The sequence below is a fragment of the Bombus flavifrons genome, chromosome 18 (assembly GCF_040668555.2).
Source record: "Bombus flavifrons isolate JBK064 chromosome 18, iyBomFlav1_principal, whole genome shotgun sequence".
Taxonomy (NCBI): domain Eukaryota; kingdom Metazoa; phylum Arthropoda; class Insecta; order Hymenoptera; family Apidae; genus Bombus; species Bombus flavifrons.
In genome coordinates this window covers 1,024,827-1,043,371 of record NC_138459.1, presented here as the reverse complement: position 1 = coordinate 1,043,371, position 18,545 = coordinate 1,024,827, and the positions used below count along the sequence as shown (strand labels likewise).

The 18,545-nt window shown below is 36.6% G+C and overlaps 1 protein-coding gene across 5 annotated transcripts; it reads left to right on the top strand.

Moving 5' to 3' along the window:
* Nucleotides 1–1,459: 1,459 nt before the first annotated feature.
* LOC138188977 (zinc finger protein Xfin-like) lies at nucleotides 1,460–10,337 on the top strand. 5 transcript variants are annotated; one of them, XR_011175776.1, is made up of 4 exons: nucleotides 1,506–1,673; nucleotides 1,994–2,110; nucleotides 5,815–9,050; nucleotides 9,218–10,337. XR_011175776.1 is itself a non-coding variant. In XM_069131119.1 (3 exons), the coding sequence occupies exons 2-3, from the start codon at nucleotides 2,036–2,038 to the stop codon at nucleotides 8,683–8,685; spliced, it is 2,946 nt and encodes a 981-aa protein (XP_068987220.1). In that variant the 5' UTR covers nucleotides 1,460–1,559; nucleotides 1,994–2,035; the 3' UTR covers nucleotides 8,686–10,337. The 5 variants fall into 5 exon arrangements, 4 of the variants coding, with proteins under 4 accessions (XP_068987220.1, XP_068987218.1, XP_068987217.1 ...); XM_069131119.1 differs by having other exon boundaries at nucleotides 1,460–1,559; nucleotides 5,815–10,337; XM_069131117.1 differs by having other exon boundaries at nucleotides 1,506–1,658; nucleotides 5,815–10,337.
* The last annotated feature ends 8,208 nt before the right edge of the window (nucleotides 10,338–18,545 follow it).

Sequence of the window (18,545 nt, the reverse complement as noted above, 5' to 3'; positions counted from 1 at the left end):
CCGAACGTAGCCACGGTCACGGGATGGAAGTTTTGGCTGACGGAGGTGTGGAGTGGTTGTATGGTTCTCCCTAGAAATGTGGTTGTGGCGGCATACGGCCTCAAGAACAGGCCTAGCCACGTGTGATTTTACCTCAGAGGTGCCAATATAATGGGACACACGTTGTATTAACAATCAAACTCCAGGCAAAAACTGCCTAGCAACGGCGATTGGAACTTTCTCGATGCTTCTAACGAGTATTTAACAAACAAACGCGATTGTAAAGCGACGAAAATTTTCATCAGTCTATTATTCACGCGATCGTCTTGGAAAGTTACACATCGAGCAGCTTATACCGAGCGTCCCAGCAATCGTATTTTGTGCTTAAAAAGTATTCTACGCTTAGCAAAGAGTTATCCCGTTGACCGTGGATTCGTTATCAAACCCAAAAACATTGTCAATTGCATCTTGCGTGTCTAAATACCACTGTTGTTCGTTAAACTTTGTAAAAGTCATTTTTTTGTACCTGTAAATATAATCTTTGTTGTACAAAACGATGGGTAATTCAAATGAAGAATTGTTACGTGCCCTAAATTCTAGCGATAACCCGACACATATAAATATCTTGTCGGTAAGTTACCGACCGCAAAAGTTAACTGTCCATAGGGTTCAAATAATAATTTCTTTAACCACATTTTAATTTCTTGAGCAATAAGATTTTCATCCTTAACGCTAGAGTATAAAACAGATATTTTGACAAATATTTTAACAACCAGTGGTATCTCATAAGCCTTTGACGACAGAGTCAACAGTAAGTACACGTGTGTGTGTGTGTGCGCGCGCGCGCCTGTGTATGTATGCACATATTTGCCATGTTCGTATACACAAATTTAAGAATTCCATTAGAGTGGGTAAGACTCCTAGGGGCCAGAAAGTATTTCTCGAGTAAGGGACTTGAATCGATTTGTTAGACTTTGCCGCGCAGCGCTTCTTGTGTCTGCAGCACGATCGTATCTATAACAAAATTCTATTGTATTATGTAAAACTACATTTATTTAAACAACATTCTTTTGTGTCACGTGAAATACTATATGTCTACTTTATGTATATTGATGAAAATTATGAAAAGCAGTTTAGTTTATATTCTTTACCTTCAGTGATAATGCAAACAAAAGTGTTAACAAATCGATGCCAACGCTGCGACTAACGGCCGATTTGTAAAGCACATTTCAGAATATTAAGAGCATTACCCCCTCTACTGGAGTTTACAAACCTGTGTACACGAATGCGATGCTTGCAATACTTATGATGCAGGAATAATCAGATATTCATTGACGTGTGTTGGTATTGCTTCTTAGATGCACAGGTATACATACATATATAACGTGAGTTTATATAAAAACGTGAACAAAAAAATTGTATTGGACATAACGTGAAGTTAGTCCGAAAATCTACTCAGTAACACGCATGCGCTGTATCCACGCATGAACCTGTCTGAACTGAGCGGCATGTTTGCTACTAGTGGAGGATGCCATTTTAATGCCCACAGTGCTGCTCATGGTGGTGTTCGAGTTTGAACGGTATTTTTTCTCTCTGTGCATGTTTATGTGTGTATAAAAAAAATTTACATTCTATCTTGACGCAAACTATTAAGAAAGGAAAACATGTTCTGGATGCAAGTGAATAATAAGAGAGTGTAAACAACTTTTAAGATCATGTATGACACGTTAACCTAAAATATCTTCCATTGTCTTCTGCTTTTCATTGATTTCACGATTTTTTATCAAATAATCACAGTTTTGTTAAATATATTTGATAACTGTATTTCATACAATTTCTATATTCATTTACCAGTTGCTACTGTTATCGTGCAGTTATGGCATATTTTAAGTTATTATATTATTATTATATTTTATTATTTTATTATAGTTATTATATTTTATTTGGCGAATTGTTCTTTGAGGATATTATTAAAGTCTACTACTCATTAATAATAGATTTTCCTTGTGCACAGGCAAGCAGTTTGTCTAATAATAATAATAATTTCGTAAAGCAAATGGCTCGAGTGTTAGTTTACGTGCGGCCCGTTGATGCAATCTCCATGGATATAAAATTGGACAATAAAATGGACGTAAGTACCTTTTGAAACATCATTCGATGAGAGAACTTTGACCGTATTGAATAATATAATTTGTTTCTACAAATCTTGGTTAATATAACATATTAAGCTAATGTTTATGTACCACTTTCTTTAACTATTTCAATATGACAAAGTAAGATTTGCTTCTTTGGCCGTTGTAACGCATACTTGTGATTTGTAATACAAATGAAATTTAATTGTTGAATTAGAAGGAATTTCCACCATGGTACATAAAATTTTGTATAATGTATCTGTCAATTGTAAGATTACTCTGGCCAACGCGTTATGATCTCTTGCGTCTATGCTTTATATATTATGGCTCAATAATAATACATGGATTAAAAATACTAAAGTAATGCAGAATGTCTAGCATCGATGCAACCTTGCTTATTATTGTTATCAATATAATATTTAATTGCTCCGCTGTAGAGTAATGAGTTTATACGAATGTGATTTTACAATTAAATTTCATTTACATATTTTATTTTATAAAAATGGAAATATTCAATTACAAATGATTTTCATTAATATGCTAATATTTAGTACACTGATTATGTTTGCCATTTGTGTTATTATTATTTGTTATTAATTTTCCTCGGCTTGTAGAATATAAAATTGATATTTATGCATATATAAATATATTTTATGTAATATTAATGTAAATCGCTGATGTATCGTGAAATGTTATCTATTTATTCGTACGATACCAAGAGAATTAATATGAAAGATTAGATTTTTATCATATTAATGCGTTGAAGCATACAAGCGTCGAAGCATACGAGCGTTGAAACAACGTATGTTGCAAAAAATATATTGCCGTATAATAGATTAATACTCACACATGTACTAGGAACGTTCATCACTGGCAACGTGCGTTACCTTCTCACTGATGTATTTATATAAATACGGGCATTGGATTCAGCTGAGGCATGTTTTGTATCGTATAACCTTAAATAGAGCAGGTCACACGAACGTATCGTTAGTTATTCGTTATCAGTTCGATGAGTAAGTATTTTTTATGTATGTCCAGCGATTATTCTATAATGAATAGTTGTATCGGAATGAAAACTTCTCTATTTTGTGCAAAGATTTTTAGATTTGTTTATTATAAATCATTTGGTATTGAAAAAATCATTTGTATAAATCAAATTATTTACAGTTTTTAACGCACTTCGATATCGATTCAGATTAAAGAAAAATATTATTGGAGTTTTACAACACAATGTCAAGAACGTTCCGTTAAGCATGGTTTACGCCATAGTCAAGAACAATCGCTATTTTTGAGAACTAGAAATTTAGCGTTTCAACCATCTGCGTGCAGCACTCTGATAGGACGTGAGTAATTGTTCCGCCAACTCTGCAAAACAGGCGACGCTCGTATGCCGTGACTTCTCCGTACGTGCCAAATGACTGTGAAACGTACGTCCGTTTTAACGCTCGTGTATCCTTATGCCCAGGATTAAATTTCCACTACATGCGTTATGAAAAATATCGCTGCTGTGAGTTCGTATACAAGATTTTTTCGCACACAGTTATAACCAGGCACAGATACGCGTGTGCGTATATATATATATATATATATATATATGTCGGGGTATGGTTGGAATTTTGGGCGCGTAACAACTCTTCACGTGAATTAACCATTGTTTTACACAACCGAGATTATATTTACACGTATACACAAGGCTACTACAAAGATTAACAAATAATAAGTCTAGTGAATAATAAGCTTAACAAATAATAAAGTTAGTGGATAATAAGTTGAACGGTTAATAAGTCTAACAAATAATAAATCTAATGAATAATACGTTTAACGGATAGTAAGTTCTATGAATAATATTATTTACAAAGAATAAGTTAATAATCGTTATAAACAATAATTTTGAGTTCAAACGAATCCACGGCCAACGGGATGACTCTTTACTAAGCGTAGACTGATCTTAAGCACAGAAACACGACGTGTCACTCTCCAAAGCAGTCGCAAGACGAATGCCAGCCTCGTCGAGATTTTTCTCGCTGTACAATTGCATTTGTTTTTCTATACCCGTTTGGAAGCATCGAGAAGGTTCCAAACGACGTTGTTAGGCAGACTCGTTGGAAGCATCGAGAAAGTTCCAAACGCCGTTGTTAGGCAGACTCGTTGGAAGCATCGAGAAAATTCCAAACGCCGTTGTTAGGCAGTTTCTGCCTGAAGTTTGATTAATAATACAATGTATGACCCACTGTTTCACAAGTGGTTAGGCCCGCTCCCGAGGTCACATGCCGCTACAACCACATTTCTCGGAGAACCCATACAATCACTCCAGACCTCCGTTAGGCAAAACGTACATCCCGTGACCGTGGCTACGTTCGGCGACCAATTGTCGCCTCGAACCCAATCTTGATATCACAAATCTCGAACAATTACAGCTATGATAAAATTCAGGCTAGATTACTAGAGGATGTTCCCAAAATTTCCAAGGAACGGCTTCGGCTTTCCTTTCATCTCCGACATATACATACATATATATATATATATATATATATATATATATATATATATATATATATATATATATATATATATATTCTTATACAAATTGGCAACATAGTGAAAGGGAGGAATTTTGCATATGTTCCTTACTGCCCGAACAGCATCGGGACAGTAGTTCTAGTATAGTTTAGAGTAGAAAATTCATTAAGCAGCCTGTACAAGCTGAAACGTATCGTAATGACGCTACGCATCGACTCCAAATTCTCGTGAAATGACATCAGTATATCAATATATACTTAATATATACCCAATGGCTTTGCCTACCAATTAAGAAAATATATTACTTTCTGAATCGATGCAAGCCAATATGCATCATAAAAGATAAAAAAACGTTGATTGCTTACATCGCATCAGTGTTTCGGCATATGTAAGCACCGTTGACAGTCACGTTTTCCTTTTGTTTGACCAGTTACTACCATTGACTGTTTCTCACACCGGTTACTGATCGCAATTGATTCTACAATATTTTCCATCGAATTGCATACAAATAATTCTACTTTAAACAATTCATGGTGATTTTTGTAATCTTTCTGAGTTGTTTTTTTATATTTTCAAATGATATGGTATTTTTAGAGTTTTGCATGGTGTTTGTTGCTCTGTCGTACATTTCATTTCTCATTTATAATATACAATTTCTTAAACATGTAGAAGAACCGCTCGTTGCTTTGTACCAATTTGTTACTTGGAAAAATATATTCATGAAATAACGTTAAACAACCATGCTAAAAGTATTGTTTGCGAATCTCATTTTTCTTACATTTGAATATAATTTAGAGTTGAGTATAGTCGACTTCACTACACAATAGTTTGAAAATATCGATCGGCCCTGTCCTATGGAAAATGTTAGGAGTTGAGGAAAAGTTTCTTAGCAATTCTAATTAAGCTGTAAATTTACACAAAATTTACACCTCCCTTCTTATGTATGTAGTATTCTGGATTTGTGCAGTTATGTATTTCATGTTTTTAATGGTAGAACCTGGATAACTCATAAACATGGCGTCATAAACCGTTCTTTCTAATATCTAGTTCTGTAGCTTTATACGTAGCTTTCTATCCTACCCATGATATTTATGGCACGATTGGCTTCAATTACTAGACTAGGACTGTTTCATAGATTTTTCGTTTTTTAGAATATTACGTTAGGTTTGTATATTTTTTTCAGCCTTCTGACTATGCAATAAGAATAAAAGAAGAGCCAATCGATCCAGAGATCTGCGATGATTTGTCGCCAGTTGATACGAATACAGGGAATGAGAATGAAACAGCGACGTTTAAAGGTGAATCTTCGGATGACGATTATTCTAAACACAAAGAATCCGCGTTTCCTCAAGAAAGTACGTATCTGGAAAATAAGAAATTGGATCCTGATAAACGAAAAAGTAAACATAAAGTACCTTCAAACAACAGAAGAAGTTGCAACGTTTGTTTGTTAACTTTTCAAACTAAACATTTATTTGATCAGCATAACAAATTATATACCTGTAATGTATTTAAGTGTAATAATTGCACTGCGATTTTCACTATGCATATTTCCTTGATACGTCATTTAAAGAAGCGGTGTTATTCGAAACAATTGACTGGATATAGATGTAATTTTTGTAGCCGAAGATTTTCCTATAAAAGAAATATCCAATCTCATTTATTCCATGCACATGGGAACGCAATATTTTCTGGTGAAAGCAAAATCACGAAAACATCTCCTGAATCGTTAGGAAAGTCGAATCATTCGGATGGTGTAGTTATGGCAGAATCAAATACTTCACACAGTCCCTGCCCAAAAAACGTAAATAGCTCAATAAATATACCTTTGAAACTATCTAATAGTTCAAACAGGACACCCACCAAGGATTCGAGCAGCAATATCAAGTCTACGCACCCGAAATGGTTAAACGATTCGCATGGTACACCTTCGAAAAGAATGAAGCAGACCGTCCTTACAGACTTCGTATCGCCGTACAAAGACAAACCGAATGACAAATTGGTTAACCCGGAAAATTTGATCGATACGGAGAATATTCCTGTTACTGCGACTATTGTTCCAACTTCAACGCTCGACACATTTAGTAACAAGACATCAACGGCTGCAGAAGTTATTCAGATGTCCACTTCTGTTAAGCGAATCGAATCTCCTGTTAGGAAACGACCATTTGTTCAAACTCATGTGAATTTAAAAACAATGATATCTTTATTAAGGAACGAAATAAAAGCTGAACCTGGAAGCTCTAATACCTCGCACTATACGCCATATAATCTTAGGTCAGTGAAAAGATGTTCTTCTTCTTCATATGATTTTTACGATTTATTGGAGTTTGAGACCTTTGGAAGATCAAGACGATCTTTTAAAAGAAACAAGTCCCCCTATATATTTGGCCAAAGTAGAAGATCTGCACCTGAAGCTAAGTGTAAAGAATGCGTGGTCCGTTTGGAGAAATGCGACAAATTCTTGGAGCCTACTAGTTATGTGTCAAACGAAGACGAAGACGAAAACGAAAAGGAAAACGAAGACGCTTTCAAACAAGTAGTATCGAAAAATGTGAAAGAGGAAATTGAAGGTTTACGTGAAACAAGCTCGACATGTAACTTGCCTTTGAAAGCTGACACGATTGCGTCAAAGCGATTCAATGAATTTGTAAAATCTTTCGCTGATACGTTAATCGTACCTCAACAGGAATCGGTTGAATTTCAAAAGAACTTTGAAGTCTATCGGCTGGAAATAATTCAATGTCATATTTGTAAAAAATCGTTTTCTTCGAAGGAGAACCTGCACGAGCACATGAAATTGTTCCATACGATTTACATTTCGAGCATATGCAACGCGCGTTACTCGTCCATGAATAAGTTACTAACTCATTATCTACGTCAGCATATTGTGTTTAAACGAAGGGAATGTTGCGTGTGTTATGAGAAGTTTGGCACGTCGGCATTGTTGAAGCGGCACATGATTTTGCATTGTTTGAAGACCGTAAGATCAAAAAAGGACGCTCCACCGGTTGATGTTGAAATTAATTGCAATGCATTCAAGAAACAGCACAAATGCAAAGGTTGTCGCAAACGATTTTGGCTATACTCATGTTTGAAACAACACGAGAATGTATGTCGTCGAATGAAAGTCTTAAGAAATAAACAACGTGTACCTTGTGTAAACCACTTGTCTCGGTCCTTGAAAGAACCAAGTGACATGGAACTCGGCATAGTACAGTCACCTGATTTGGAACAAATGTCGGATGTTTCGGGTGGGACGACAAGATCTTTGGAAAATTATTTGACTACGAGTACGCTTATTACGGATGATACTTTGTCTTCGTCATTCGATACAGCTGCAAAGCGCAGAAGGTTACTTAATGGGATTGCACGCGTAAAGGGTCACCAAGCGGACAAGGTGAACAGAACAAAGTTTCCTTGCACTACTTGTGGAACACAATTCCGAACATTTAAAAATTTGTGCATACACGAGCGCACCTATCGCCAAACAGCCACAGAAAAGTGTAACGTTTGTAACACGATGTTTTCCACTAAAAGATTCTTACAGTTTCATATGCTTGCTACCCATGCGCCTTCGTGTTCGGTGAACTACAAATTCTTTTGTAAGTTCTGCAATCAAGGATTTGTTAAGAAACAGAGTCTTCAAATTCACGAACGACACTTGCATATTGGGCAAGATTTTAGGCTGGTGCTGAATTCCGATTGCGCTGTGGAAGATAAACCAATCTGTAATATATGCCATTTGTTATTCGAATCCTACGAACGTTTAGTCGAGCATAACACGTATTATTACAAGGGTAATGATTTTTTATGCGCAATATGTGGTAAGTCGTTTCAAGGAATGTACAAGTTTTATCATCACAACAAGTTGGAGCATTATCCGGACGAACCATGGAAATTGTACCCTTACAAATGCGATACTTGTAACGAAGGCTTCAGTTACGAATCACATCTCCACGCACATAAGCTACACGTTCATTCGCACGATTCGCCCGCTGACGAGGCGCACGACCGCGATACATCGGATCAGACTTTTCGCATGTGTTCATGATTCTTTGGATAAATTAAGATAATCATAAAATAAAAGCATAGAGAATATTCAATTTTTCGATTTATAGGTCGTTTGAAAATCAATTTTCACGGTACTATACCGAAGAATCGGCCTAGATTGAGACGTATAATAAACATGCCAAGTACACACACACACATACGAAGCAAATGATTTCAAAGTGTTCTTTAAGTCATGTATTCGCATTTTCCATGACACGCATGAGATGTATCGATATATGTTGAAATATACTTTACAAGACAAATCAACGCTTCTGACCTAGTACGAACTGCGCTCGACCCAAACATCGAGCATTGAGTGAAGTTTGGGTGTCAGCCTTAGGCGCTTCCTGTTTATCGTTTGCGATGGTCTCAGTTTGTTGAAGCAGAATATATCAATCATTCTAGGCTAGACGACCAGCCAGAAAACGAATGAACTAGATATTCCATACTGTCTCAAACTTTATTTAATATACATCGTTTTGTTCACATAAGAGATAAAGAGATCTAATCGCGTTATCGTGTCGTTTACTAAGTGCCGCTTGAAACAGCTTAATGAAAATTATGATACATCGAGTAATAAATTTGTCTGCTTTCCTTTGAACGCGTTATATTTATGTGTTTTCATATACGTATATGTTTCTGTGTGTGTGTGTGCGTGCGCGCGCGCGTGCATGCGTTCGTGCGAGTGTATTTTATCAAGTACGTTGATCACTACCTTATTTCATTATTGTAAAATTTTTTGTTAAAGGGAGTTTTTCGTTCGACGTGCGCGTTTGCGGATCTTCATATTTTATAAATTGTTTTTGGTCAGCGTAAATGTTTGAAGAAGTTAGAAAATAAATGAAGCGAGGGCAAGTAAACGTTGCAATTTCTTTTTTTAATTGGTCTGATATTGGTCATTTTTCTTCTATTGCAATGTTTATTCGCTATAATTATTCGTTTAAACGTCCGCTCGATATAATAATTATGACATCCGTTAAAAAATGAATAAAACTATTGATGTATCTGATATTGAGATAAAAAAATTTCATTTCGTTTATCACGCGTGGAATGATTATTTGATAAATTTCATATTTGGCAGATGACTAATTTAAATATGGATCGTAATTACAATTCTCATTATGAGATGATATATTTACTTATCCAGCTATCGATTAACGACGTCGAAAGATAATTGTACGGGAACGATAATGCTTTGTAATGTGCAATTAAACTATTACGTTAAATATTGAGTAAATAAATATTTTCATTTCCATCACAGTGCCGATCGTACAATTCGATAATCGAGAGGAACATGAGTCTAAGAACGATATGTATCGCTATGAAAGCGCGAATGAAAATTGTCGTATTAGAATTTCTATAAAGAAATAAGAATTGACGTTTATATCATAGAATAGTTGCAGCGCGTAATCGAATAAATTGGTTGTTTCACAGTGGGAAAATGAACTATTTTTACGAGCTTTCACCGGTTCTGCCGTACACCGAAACGAATAGTTGAACAAGTTATAAAAGCTAACGTTTGTATTTTCTAAAAATTAGAAAGCTGGTAAACTTAATAGATTGCTCGGGAAATTTGTAGATTTTGGTAGTACGATATGTACTGTTTTTGAAAGTGTAGGTATTCTTTAATAAATTACATTTTTCAGAAAATAATGTAAATTCTTTCCCCGTGTAAACTACGACATTCGTACAACCTTTGTTGCTGTACGAACCAACACTCTCGCATTCGAAACGTTGTGTGTGACTCGCGTTAATTAAAAGACGCGACATGAAGTTAAAATTATGTCATTGTATACTCGGGACTCGAAATAGAGTGAACTGGTGCCATTGTATACAGCACTTTGATTCGAGACGTTTTGTACAAGCGTCGTTAATTAGAAGATTGAAGCTGTTTTGTTGAACCATCAACTACAAAATAACGACGTATTTGTCGGATTATGCTGTTCCATCCTGTTTTCACCGCGATGATCAATCAGCAGTGACTGCGCTAAAACAAATCCTCTCTATGGAAACATGAAGCGTCTTTGTGTCAGAAGAAATACAATTTTACAAATTCTGCCAATAACCTGGATTTTGAAATTTAAACCAAAGCTCCTATCGAATTTAATTTGAAGTACGTTAAGATGGATCGTTCGAGTGGAAAAGAAGAAAAGAAAAGTACATCGAATTAGAGGAATTCCAAAAAGAACTCCACCAGTTACAATCTCGAGTAAAGTTTTATCGGTGTGGTAACGTATGAAAAGTTGTTCAGTGTTGCCGAAGATCACCTAAAGTGAAACACGAACGAAAAGTAGAGAAAACTTTTTACTACGTTATAGATTTTAATGGCAAAATAGAAAGCACTCTAAAGAAAAATGGACCTCTGTCCAATACATATCCTATGGTAAAGGAAATTTTAATAAAATCCAGAGGTGTCCGATCAAATTTAGTTTGGGAGAGAGGCTAGCCATATTTATCAGGTCGACGGTTGTATTGCGTTTCAATTGCGGCACGGTAAGTTAACGAGAATTGAATTTCAACGGAGGAGGTCTGGAGTATGGGTGCCGGCCCATTCCATGCACGTTCCCTGATAACGTGACATACGACGCGGGTATAATATCAACGGCGTGCTCTAACGTGCCTCTGTTATCTTGTCGTCCTTCAGTCACGCTACCTTCACCTCGGCCCCGAATGAAATTCCTTTTTTTTTCTTTTATTTATTTAATTAAAATTTTACAATTTGTCCAGTAGGACATTTGGTAAAATATTATAGCTTAGTAGTATAATAATATAACATGTGGATGGTTACCCCCAGCGGGGTTCCATCTTCCAAGTTGTTTATTTTATTTCTATCGTGAGGTCAGCGGGATGCTTCTTCTTCAGTCTTCTTTCTATTATGGTTTTATTCGTTTCAGCACTCATCTGGTTTGGGTGTGTTACAAGTCTTTCTTTATACATTTTTGCATATCTAGCGATTTCCTCTTTGACTGTTGGAATTTTTAAATCTTTTCGTAAGTCTTCATTTCTGACGTACCATGGAGCGTTAACTATTGTCCTTAAAATTTTTGCTTGCTCTGTTTCTATATTATTTATGTGACTCATTGCTGCCGTCCCCCATAGTGGGACTCCATATGTCCAGATTGGTTTGTGTAATTTCGACCAATCGCGGGGAGACGCAATCGCGAGGAGAGACGTCAACGGGAGTCGTAAATTCCCGTTACGATTATACTAATCGACACCACGAGTTGATCGATCCTCTGATTTCTGTTAAGATAATAGGGGTGATTAAGTTTATACAACACTGTGATTCACAGAATTATAAAATATATATTTCCAACACTTAAACTACACTGTTGAGTAGATATAAATCGTCGATAACAACTTGTCGCACGAATATGAGATAGATATGAATAATAGAGCAAGGTTCGTACAGTCGAATTTCGTATGTTAGTGGACGTAGCACTCGAGGATACTTAATAGACGAGAGATTTTGATGTTAGACTTCGACGTTGTAGTAGGTAGAAGAAGTAAGTTGATTTGACCTAGCGATGTTGACGAAATTAGTTGACTTGACCCTCCTGATGTAGCAGGAGAAGTCTGCGACTTGACCCTCCTAGAGTCGTAGGAGAAGAATGCGACTTGACTCTCCTAGAGTCGTAGGAGAAGTGATGAGTAGGAAGCCTCCGACCAACGTGGTTCGTGAGTGACCTTGTGCATGGGAAAACCCAGCCTGTTCTATTAGACAGATGTTCGGTTTTTCCTAATGGGCGCGTACCCGCTTTCTCCGTGTTTTTAATTGCGCCTAATAAACCCAAGGACCTCTCTAAAAACCAGATGTGCGTCGAAAATATTTTTAGCCTTAAGAAATCTTTCAGGACAACGGATTGAATGAAGACACATGTGTACACAATGAAAGAGAAAAGTTATGGTTGGTCCTTAGGTTTATTGAGGGTCGAAATGACGTTACGCAGGCCATCGGCTGCCCGGTCGCGAGAGCTGCAGCGCCGATGTTTTAGGCGACGTAACAGTTTGATTATTGTTTTGTATATATTTACTGTTGAGAATTGTGGATCTTTGAAGCCGAGATAATGTTATAGGAACACTAAATTTATACTGAGGATTAATATTAAAATAGTAATATATTTATTTCATGGACGATTCCTTATATATTCATCGATACACACTTGCACGCGTCTCAGCACTTTCTTTCATACCCGACTCTTAACCGACTGACTAGTTTACAGTCACACACAATCATCTCTACTACGCATTTAACCTAGTCCAGCATAGAAAATTATACATATCTCAACACACCTCCTTAATTTTTTGTGCTGCATATTTATTTCCTTTTATAAGTCAATTAAATCATTCTTAAAAGTAATCTAAAATTTTTCATATACTCGTCGAAACACTCATACCAAGCTCTTGAACTTTCACGCAATCCATATAACGCTTTTGATAATTTGCATACTTTCCCGCTTTTATCGTCGTAACCTATAGGTTGTTTTTCAAATACTTCCAATTTTATAGTTCCGTTTAGGGAAGGTGTTTCTACATCCATTTACTTCTTTCCATGAAACGCTGTTATCTCCACTTAAAGCTTCTTCATAGGTTTGAGGACTGTCTACGCTAACTACACTCACATAAATGAAATATGAGCTCGTTTGGCCATATCTTTGAGGTTTCATTCCTTCCCGTCCTGACCTTCTCAAATTATTTTCTGTGTCCTCAAGTTTTCTTTCTGATTCGTTACTTCAATTTCTCTCTTCTTTTATTGCAACTTGCTCGACCTTTTCGTCATTTATTTCATTTTCATGAATTTCGTTTGAATCCGAATGTTCGTCAAAATCCTTTTCTGTTTCATTGTCTGGTCCATCTTTTCCTTGAAATCCTACTAAATTATCATCTTCACCTATAAATTCTACGTGTCATGCAATTATAATTTTAATATTAACTAGGATCCTATATCCATTGTTTTCATAACCTACAAGTATCCCAGTGTCTGCTTTTTTGTCCCATTTTGAATTTCTTTTAATTTCAGGTATTCATACGAAAATTCTACTTCCGTACAATCTTAAATTATTTATATTCGGTTTCCTTTTAAAAAATATTTCAAATGGTGTTTTATTTTCGTATGTGTTTGTAATGGTTCTATTTTTTAAGTACGCCGCGGCTCCAACTATTTCCGGACAATATTTAATATTCAGCTTTGAATCATGTAATAAGCATCTAGTTTAATTCATGATTGTTCTATTGTAGCGCTCAGCTGTTCCATTTAATTCGTGAATGTTAGGGAAGTGATACATTTACACTGTACATGAGAGTGTGTGTGTAAGGGTCAGAGGGCGTCCAGGTCTTAGTTGAGACAAAACACTGCCGTTAGAAGATTCTGGAGAGTCGGTTGGCGACAAGCGTGCGTGCAAGACGTTCTTCAGAGTGTAATATAGATGTATAGCTGTTGTGTGTGAAATAAAGTCAGTTATTTGTATTTCCAAATCCTCTGATTTCCTTAACAGTGAACATAAGGTGGACGTGGTTCTACGACAATTCCCTTTTCCCTAGTTAGATTGTACATGTTTTTGTTCATATATTCATTTCCATTATCGCATCTTAACCTCTTTATCTTCTGTTACGTCGCCTAAAACATCGGCGCTGCAGCTCTCGCGACCGGGCAGCCGATGGCCTGCGTAACGTCATTTCGACCCTCAATAAACCTAAGGACCAACCATAACTTTTCTCTTTCATTGTGTACACATGTGTCTTCATTCAATCCGTTGTCCTGAAAGATTTCTTAAGGCTAAAAATATTTTCGACGCACATCTGGTTTTTAGAGATGTCCTTTTGTTTATTAGGCGCAATTAAAAACACGGAGAAAGCGGGTACGTACCCGTTAGGAAAAACCGAATAGCTATCTAATAGAACAGGCTGGGTTTTTCCCAGGCACAAGGTCACTCACGAACCACGTTGGTAGGAGGCTTCCTACTCATCACTTCTCCTACGACTCTAGGAGGGTCAAGTCGAAGACTTCTCCTGCTACATCAGGAGGGTCAAGTCAACTTATTTCGTCAACACCGCTAGGTCAAGTCAACTTACTTCTTCTACACACTAGAACGTCGAAGTCTAGCATCAAAATCTAACGTCTATCAAGTATCCTCTAGTGCTACGTCCACTAACATACGAAATTCGACTGTAAGAGCCTTGCTCTACTATTCATATCTATCTCATCTTCGTGCGACAAGTTGTCATCGACGATTTATATCTACTCAACAGTGTAGTCTAAGTGTTGGAAATATATATATTTTATAATTCTGTGAATCACAGTGTTGTATAAACTTAATCACCCCTGTTATCCTAACGGAAATCAGGGGATCGATCAACTCGTGGTGTCGATTAGTATAATCGTAACGGGAATTTACGACTCCCGTTGACGTCTCTCCTCGCGATTGCGTCTCCCCGCGATTGGTCGAAATTACATCTTCTTACCAGTAAGATTTTCAACTTTGTTTATATAATCAAGGAAACAATTGTAAACTTCATCTTTTGATTTCAAAGTATAAATCAATGCGCACTTACTGTAATCGTCTATAAATGTTAAGAAATATTTAGATCCATCAAACCCGGTATTTTTATGAGGTCCATTTAAATCGGTATGTACTAATTCTAAAATCTCGCGTGCTCTACTACGGTTATTTTGGAAGGGTAAATTGTGCATTTTATTTTGGATACATGTACCACATTTTAATTGTACTTGTTCAAAATTTTCTGGCATTCCCTCGACTAATTTTTTCTTACACATTGTATCTAAATAATTAAAGTTTACATGCCCTAAGATCCTGTGAAATTTTTCCTTATTTATCATTTTTCCTACATTTTTAGCGTGAGATTCTCGCCTTTCAATGTAACTACTTATTTTATATAAACCATGATCTTTGAATGCGATCCCTATCGACTTTCTGTATTTGTTATATACCTTTGAAATATTTCCTGCTAAGACTATCTTATTTTCATTCGTTACTCTCGCATAGCTAATCAAGTTATTATCCATTTCTTTCACATAAAATACATTAGACATTATAATTTTAATCCTCCTTTTGTTTACTTCAAAATAAGTTAAAATTTTTCCGACTTTTGTTCCTTTTAAAATTCTACCGTCTCCTTACTTTACATTTACCGCGTTTTTTAAATTTTCGTATTCAACAAAATAAGAGTCATCATTTACAATGTGATCTGAACATCCACTATCCAATATCCAATCTATTTTTCGCGTATCGCTAGTATATACCGTAATTTCATTCTTACTATTTTCGCACTCTACTCTCGTTAGAAAAGATCCAATTTCTTGGTCGTCGTAGCCCTCGTTGTGTGAATAATTTGCGTCGTGTTGACTTGCCCCGTTGTAGCGTTGTTGACAACCTTTGCTTCGTCCTCGTTGACCATATCCTCGTTGACCATATCCTCGTTGACCATATCCTCGTTGACCATGTCCTCGTCCTCTTTGGCCAAAACCTCGTCCGCCGCGACCCCTATTCTGCTGCGGCTGATACGCACCTCCTTGCCATTGTGCTCCTCGGTTATTTCCGCCATTGTTTCCGCCTCTGCACGTGTTTGTACAATTTCTTACCACGTGGCCATACTTTCCACAGCCATGGCACTTTATGTCCCTTTTTTCAACTTTGAATACATTTGACCTTGTCCTATCACTTTCCCTCTTGCTACGCGTTTCCCACATTGTAATTTTATGTTTTAAAAATTCACATGTTCGATCACTTTCTTTCACTGAGTCGATTAAGTCACCAATATAGCTCAATGATTCTGGTAGTGTTTTCAGCATGTAGTCGAGTTTTTCGCGTTCACTTACGTTTGCACCAGCACTCTTTAATTCATTTATCGTTTTCTCAAATTCCGTGAAAAATGAATTTGATTCTTCAAAGTCCTTCAGCCTCATCATGTCTAGTCTACTTCTTATACAAATTTACAATGCTGCTGATTCCTTCATATACATCTCATCAAATTTTTTTATTATTTTTAAAGCACTATCCTGATCACCAACAAATTCTAATCACAATAGTTTGCAACTAATCACAATAATTTACAATGCAATATTGAGAATCCAATACTATCCTAAACTATGGAAACTAGCACACACCAAAAAGCCACGCAAAGACCCACACCAAACAGCATCTTACAGACCAATTTCACTACTTCCCGTATTATCTAAAATATTAGAAAAAATAATTTACGCCCGCTTAAAACCAATATTAGAGAAGGAAAAATTAATACCAGATCACCAATTTGGATTCAGAAACAAACACTCTACGATAGAGCAAATGCATAGACTCACCAACGAAATAATAACAGCATTAGGAGGTAAACAATACTGTACAGCCCTCTTTATGTACATGGAGAAGGCATTCGACAAAATAAACCACGAATGCCTTCTACAAACAATCAGGAAACAATTCCCGGAATAAATATACCAATTAATCGTACCTAAGCGGCAGAACTTATGTAATAAAAATTAAAGACACATATTCTGAAGTTAAAGAAACAGAAAGTTAAAGAAAACAGATACCACCAAACATTATACTAAACGGCACGCAAATAACACAAACAAGGCAAGTCAAATACCTAGGACTCCACCTAGATTTCGATTTACATGGAAACAACATATTAAATCAATAATATACAAAATACAGACAGCAAGGAGACAAATGCAATGCTTAATAAGTCGAAAATCCAAACTAAGCATAGAAAACAAATTAAAAATATACAAAACAATTATAAAACCAGTCTGGACGTACGGAATACCACTATGGGGAACAGCAGCAATGAGCCATATAAACAAAATAGAGATAATCCAAGCTAAACTCCTCAGAACAATAGTAAACGCACCATGGTACGTCAGAAACGAAGATATACGGAAAGACCTTGGAATACCAACGGTCAAGGAGGAGATTAGTAGATACGCAAGAAGGTACAGAGAAAGAGTAGCAACGCACCGGAATCGGCTAGCAGCGGAAACGATCAACACATCAAACATAGAAAGAGGACTAAAATGGAAACACCCAACAGATCTCACAAAGGACACAACCTAACAAACACGAAGATGGTACCCCGCTGGGGGTAACCACCCACATGTTATATTATTACAACACCAAGATATAACATTTTACCAAATGTCCTACTGGACAAATTATAAAATTTAAATAAATAAATATAAAAAAAATATTTCTTTTAAGGAGAGCTATAGAATTACTCCATATCTTTGTTAAACAAAGCATCCATTCCGTGACTGGTTGTCGCCTCGAGCCCAAGCTCATTATCGCAAACCTAGAACAAATACAATCGGATCGAATGACGACAATTGTTTAATTACGCTTGTGGTAGAATCTAGATTACGGTGTTAAGGAATTTTCCCGAAGATCCAAAGGGAAGGCTCCGATTTCCTTTCATCTCCGACATATATATGCCCTAACGAAGCCTTAACTTCGACTTCGAACAGCAATAGGACTCCCGCATTATCGAGTTCTTCCCCTAGATCCAGGCTTGTTCCCACTCTAGGAGCAAGCATTGAAATAATGGTGTCCGAAGTTAGACATTATCGCGTCATCGACGCGACGGTAATCTAGGAAACTCGAGTCGTCCTGCTGAACCAAAGCGGAAAGGGAAAAAGAAAAGGAAGATCTCGGCCACTTCGTAATTTTTCTTGCTTGTAATGTTACTACTTCGGAATGGTGGGTAGGGTAGCAGCCGTTAGCGTTGTCTCGGCTGCGAGGGAACGCGAACAATGGACCGTCTCGGGCTAGCTGGTAAAACTGTATGCTCAGCGTTGCGGGTTCTTCTTCTTCTTCTTCTCTCCCTCCGTTCTGTTCGGGTCGTCGT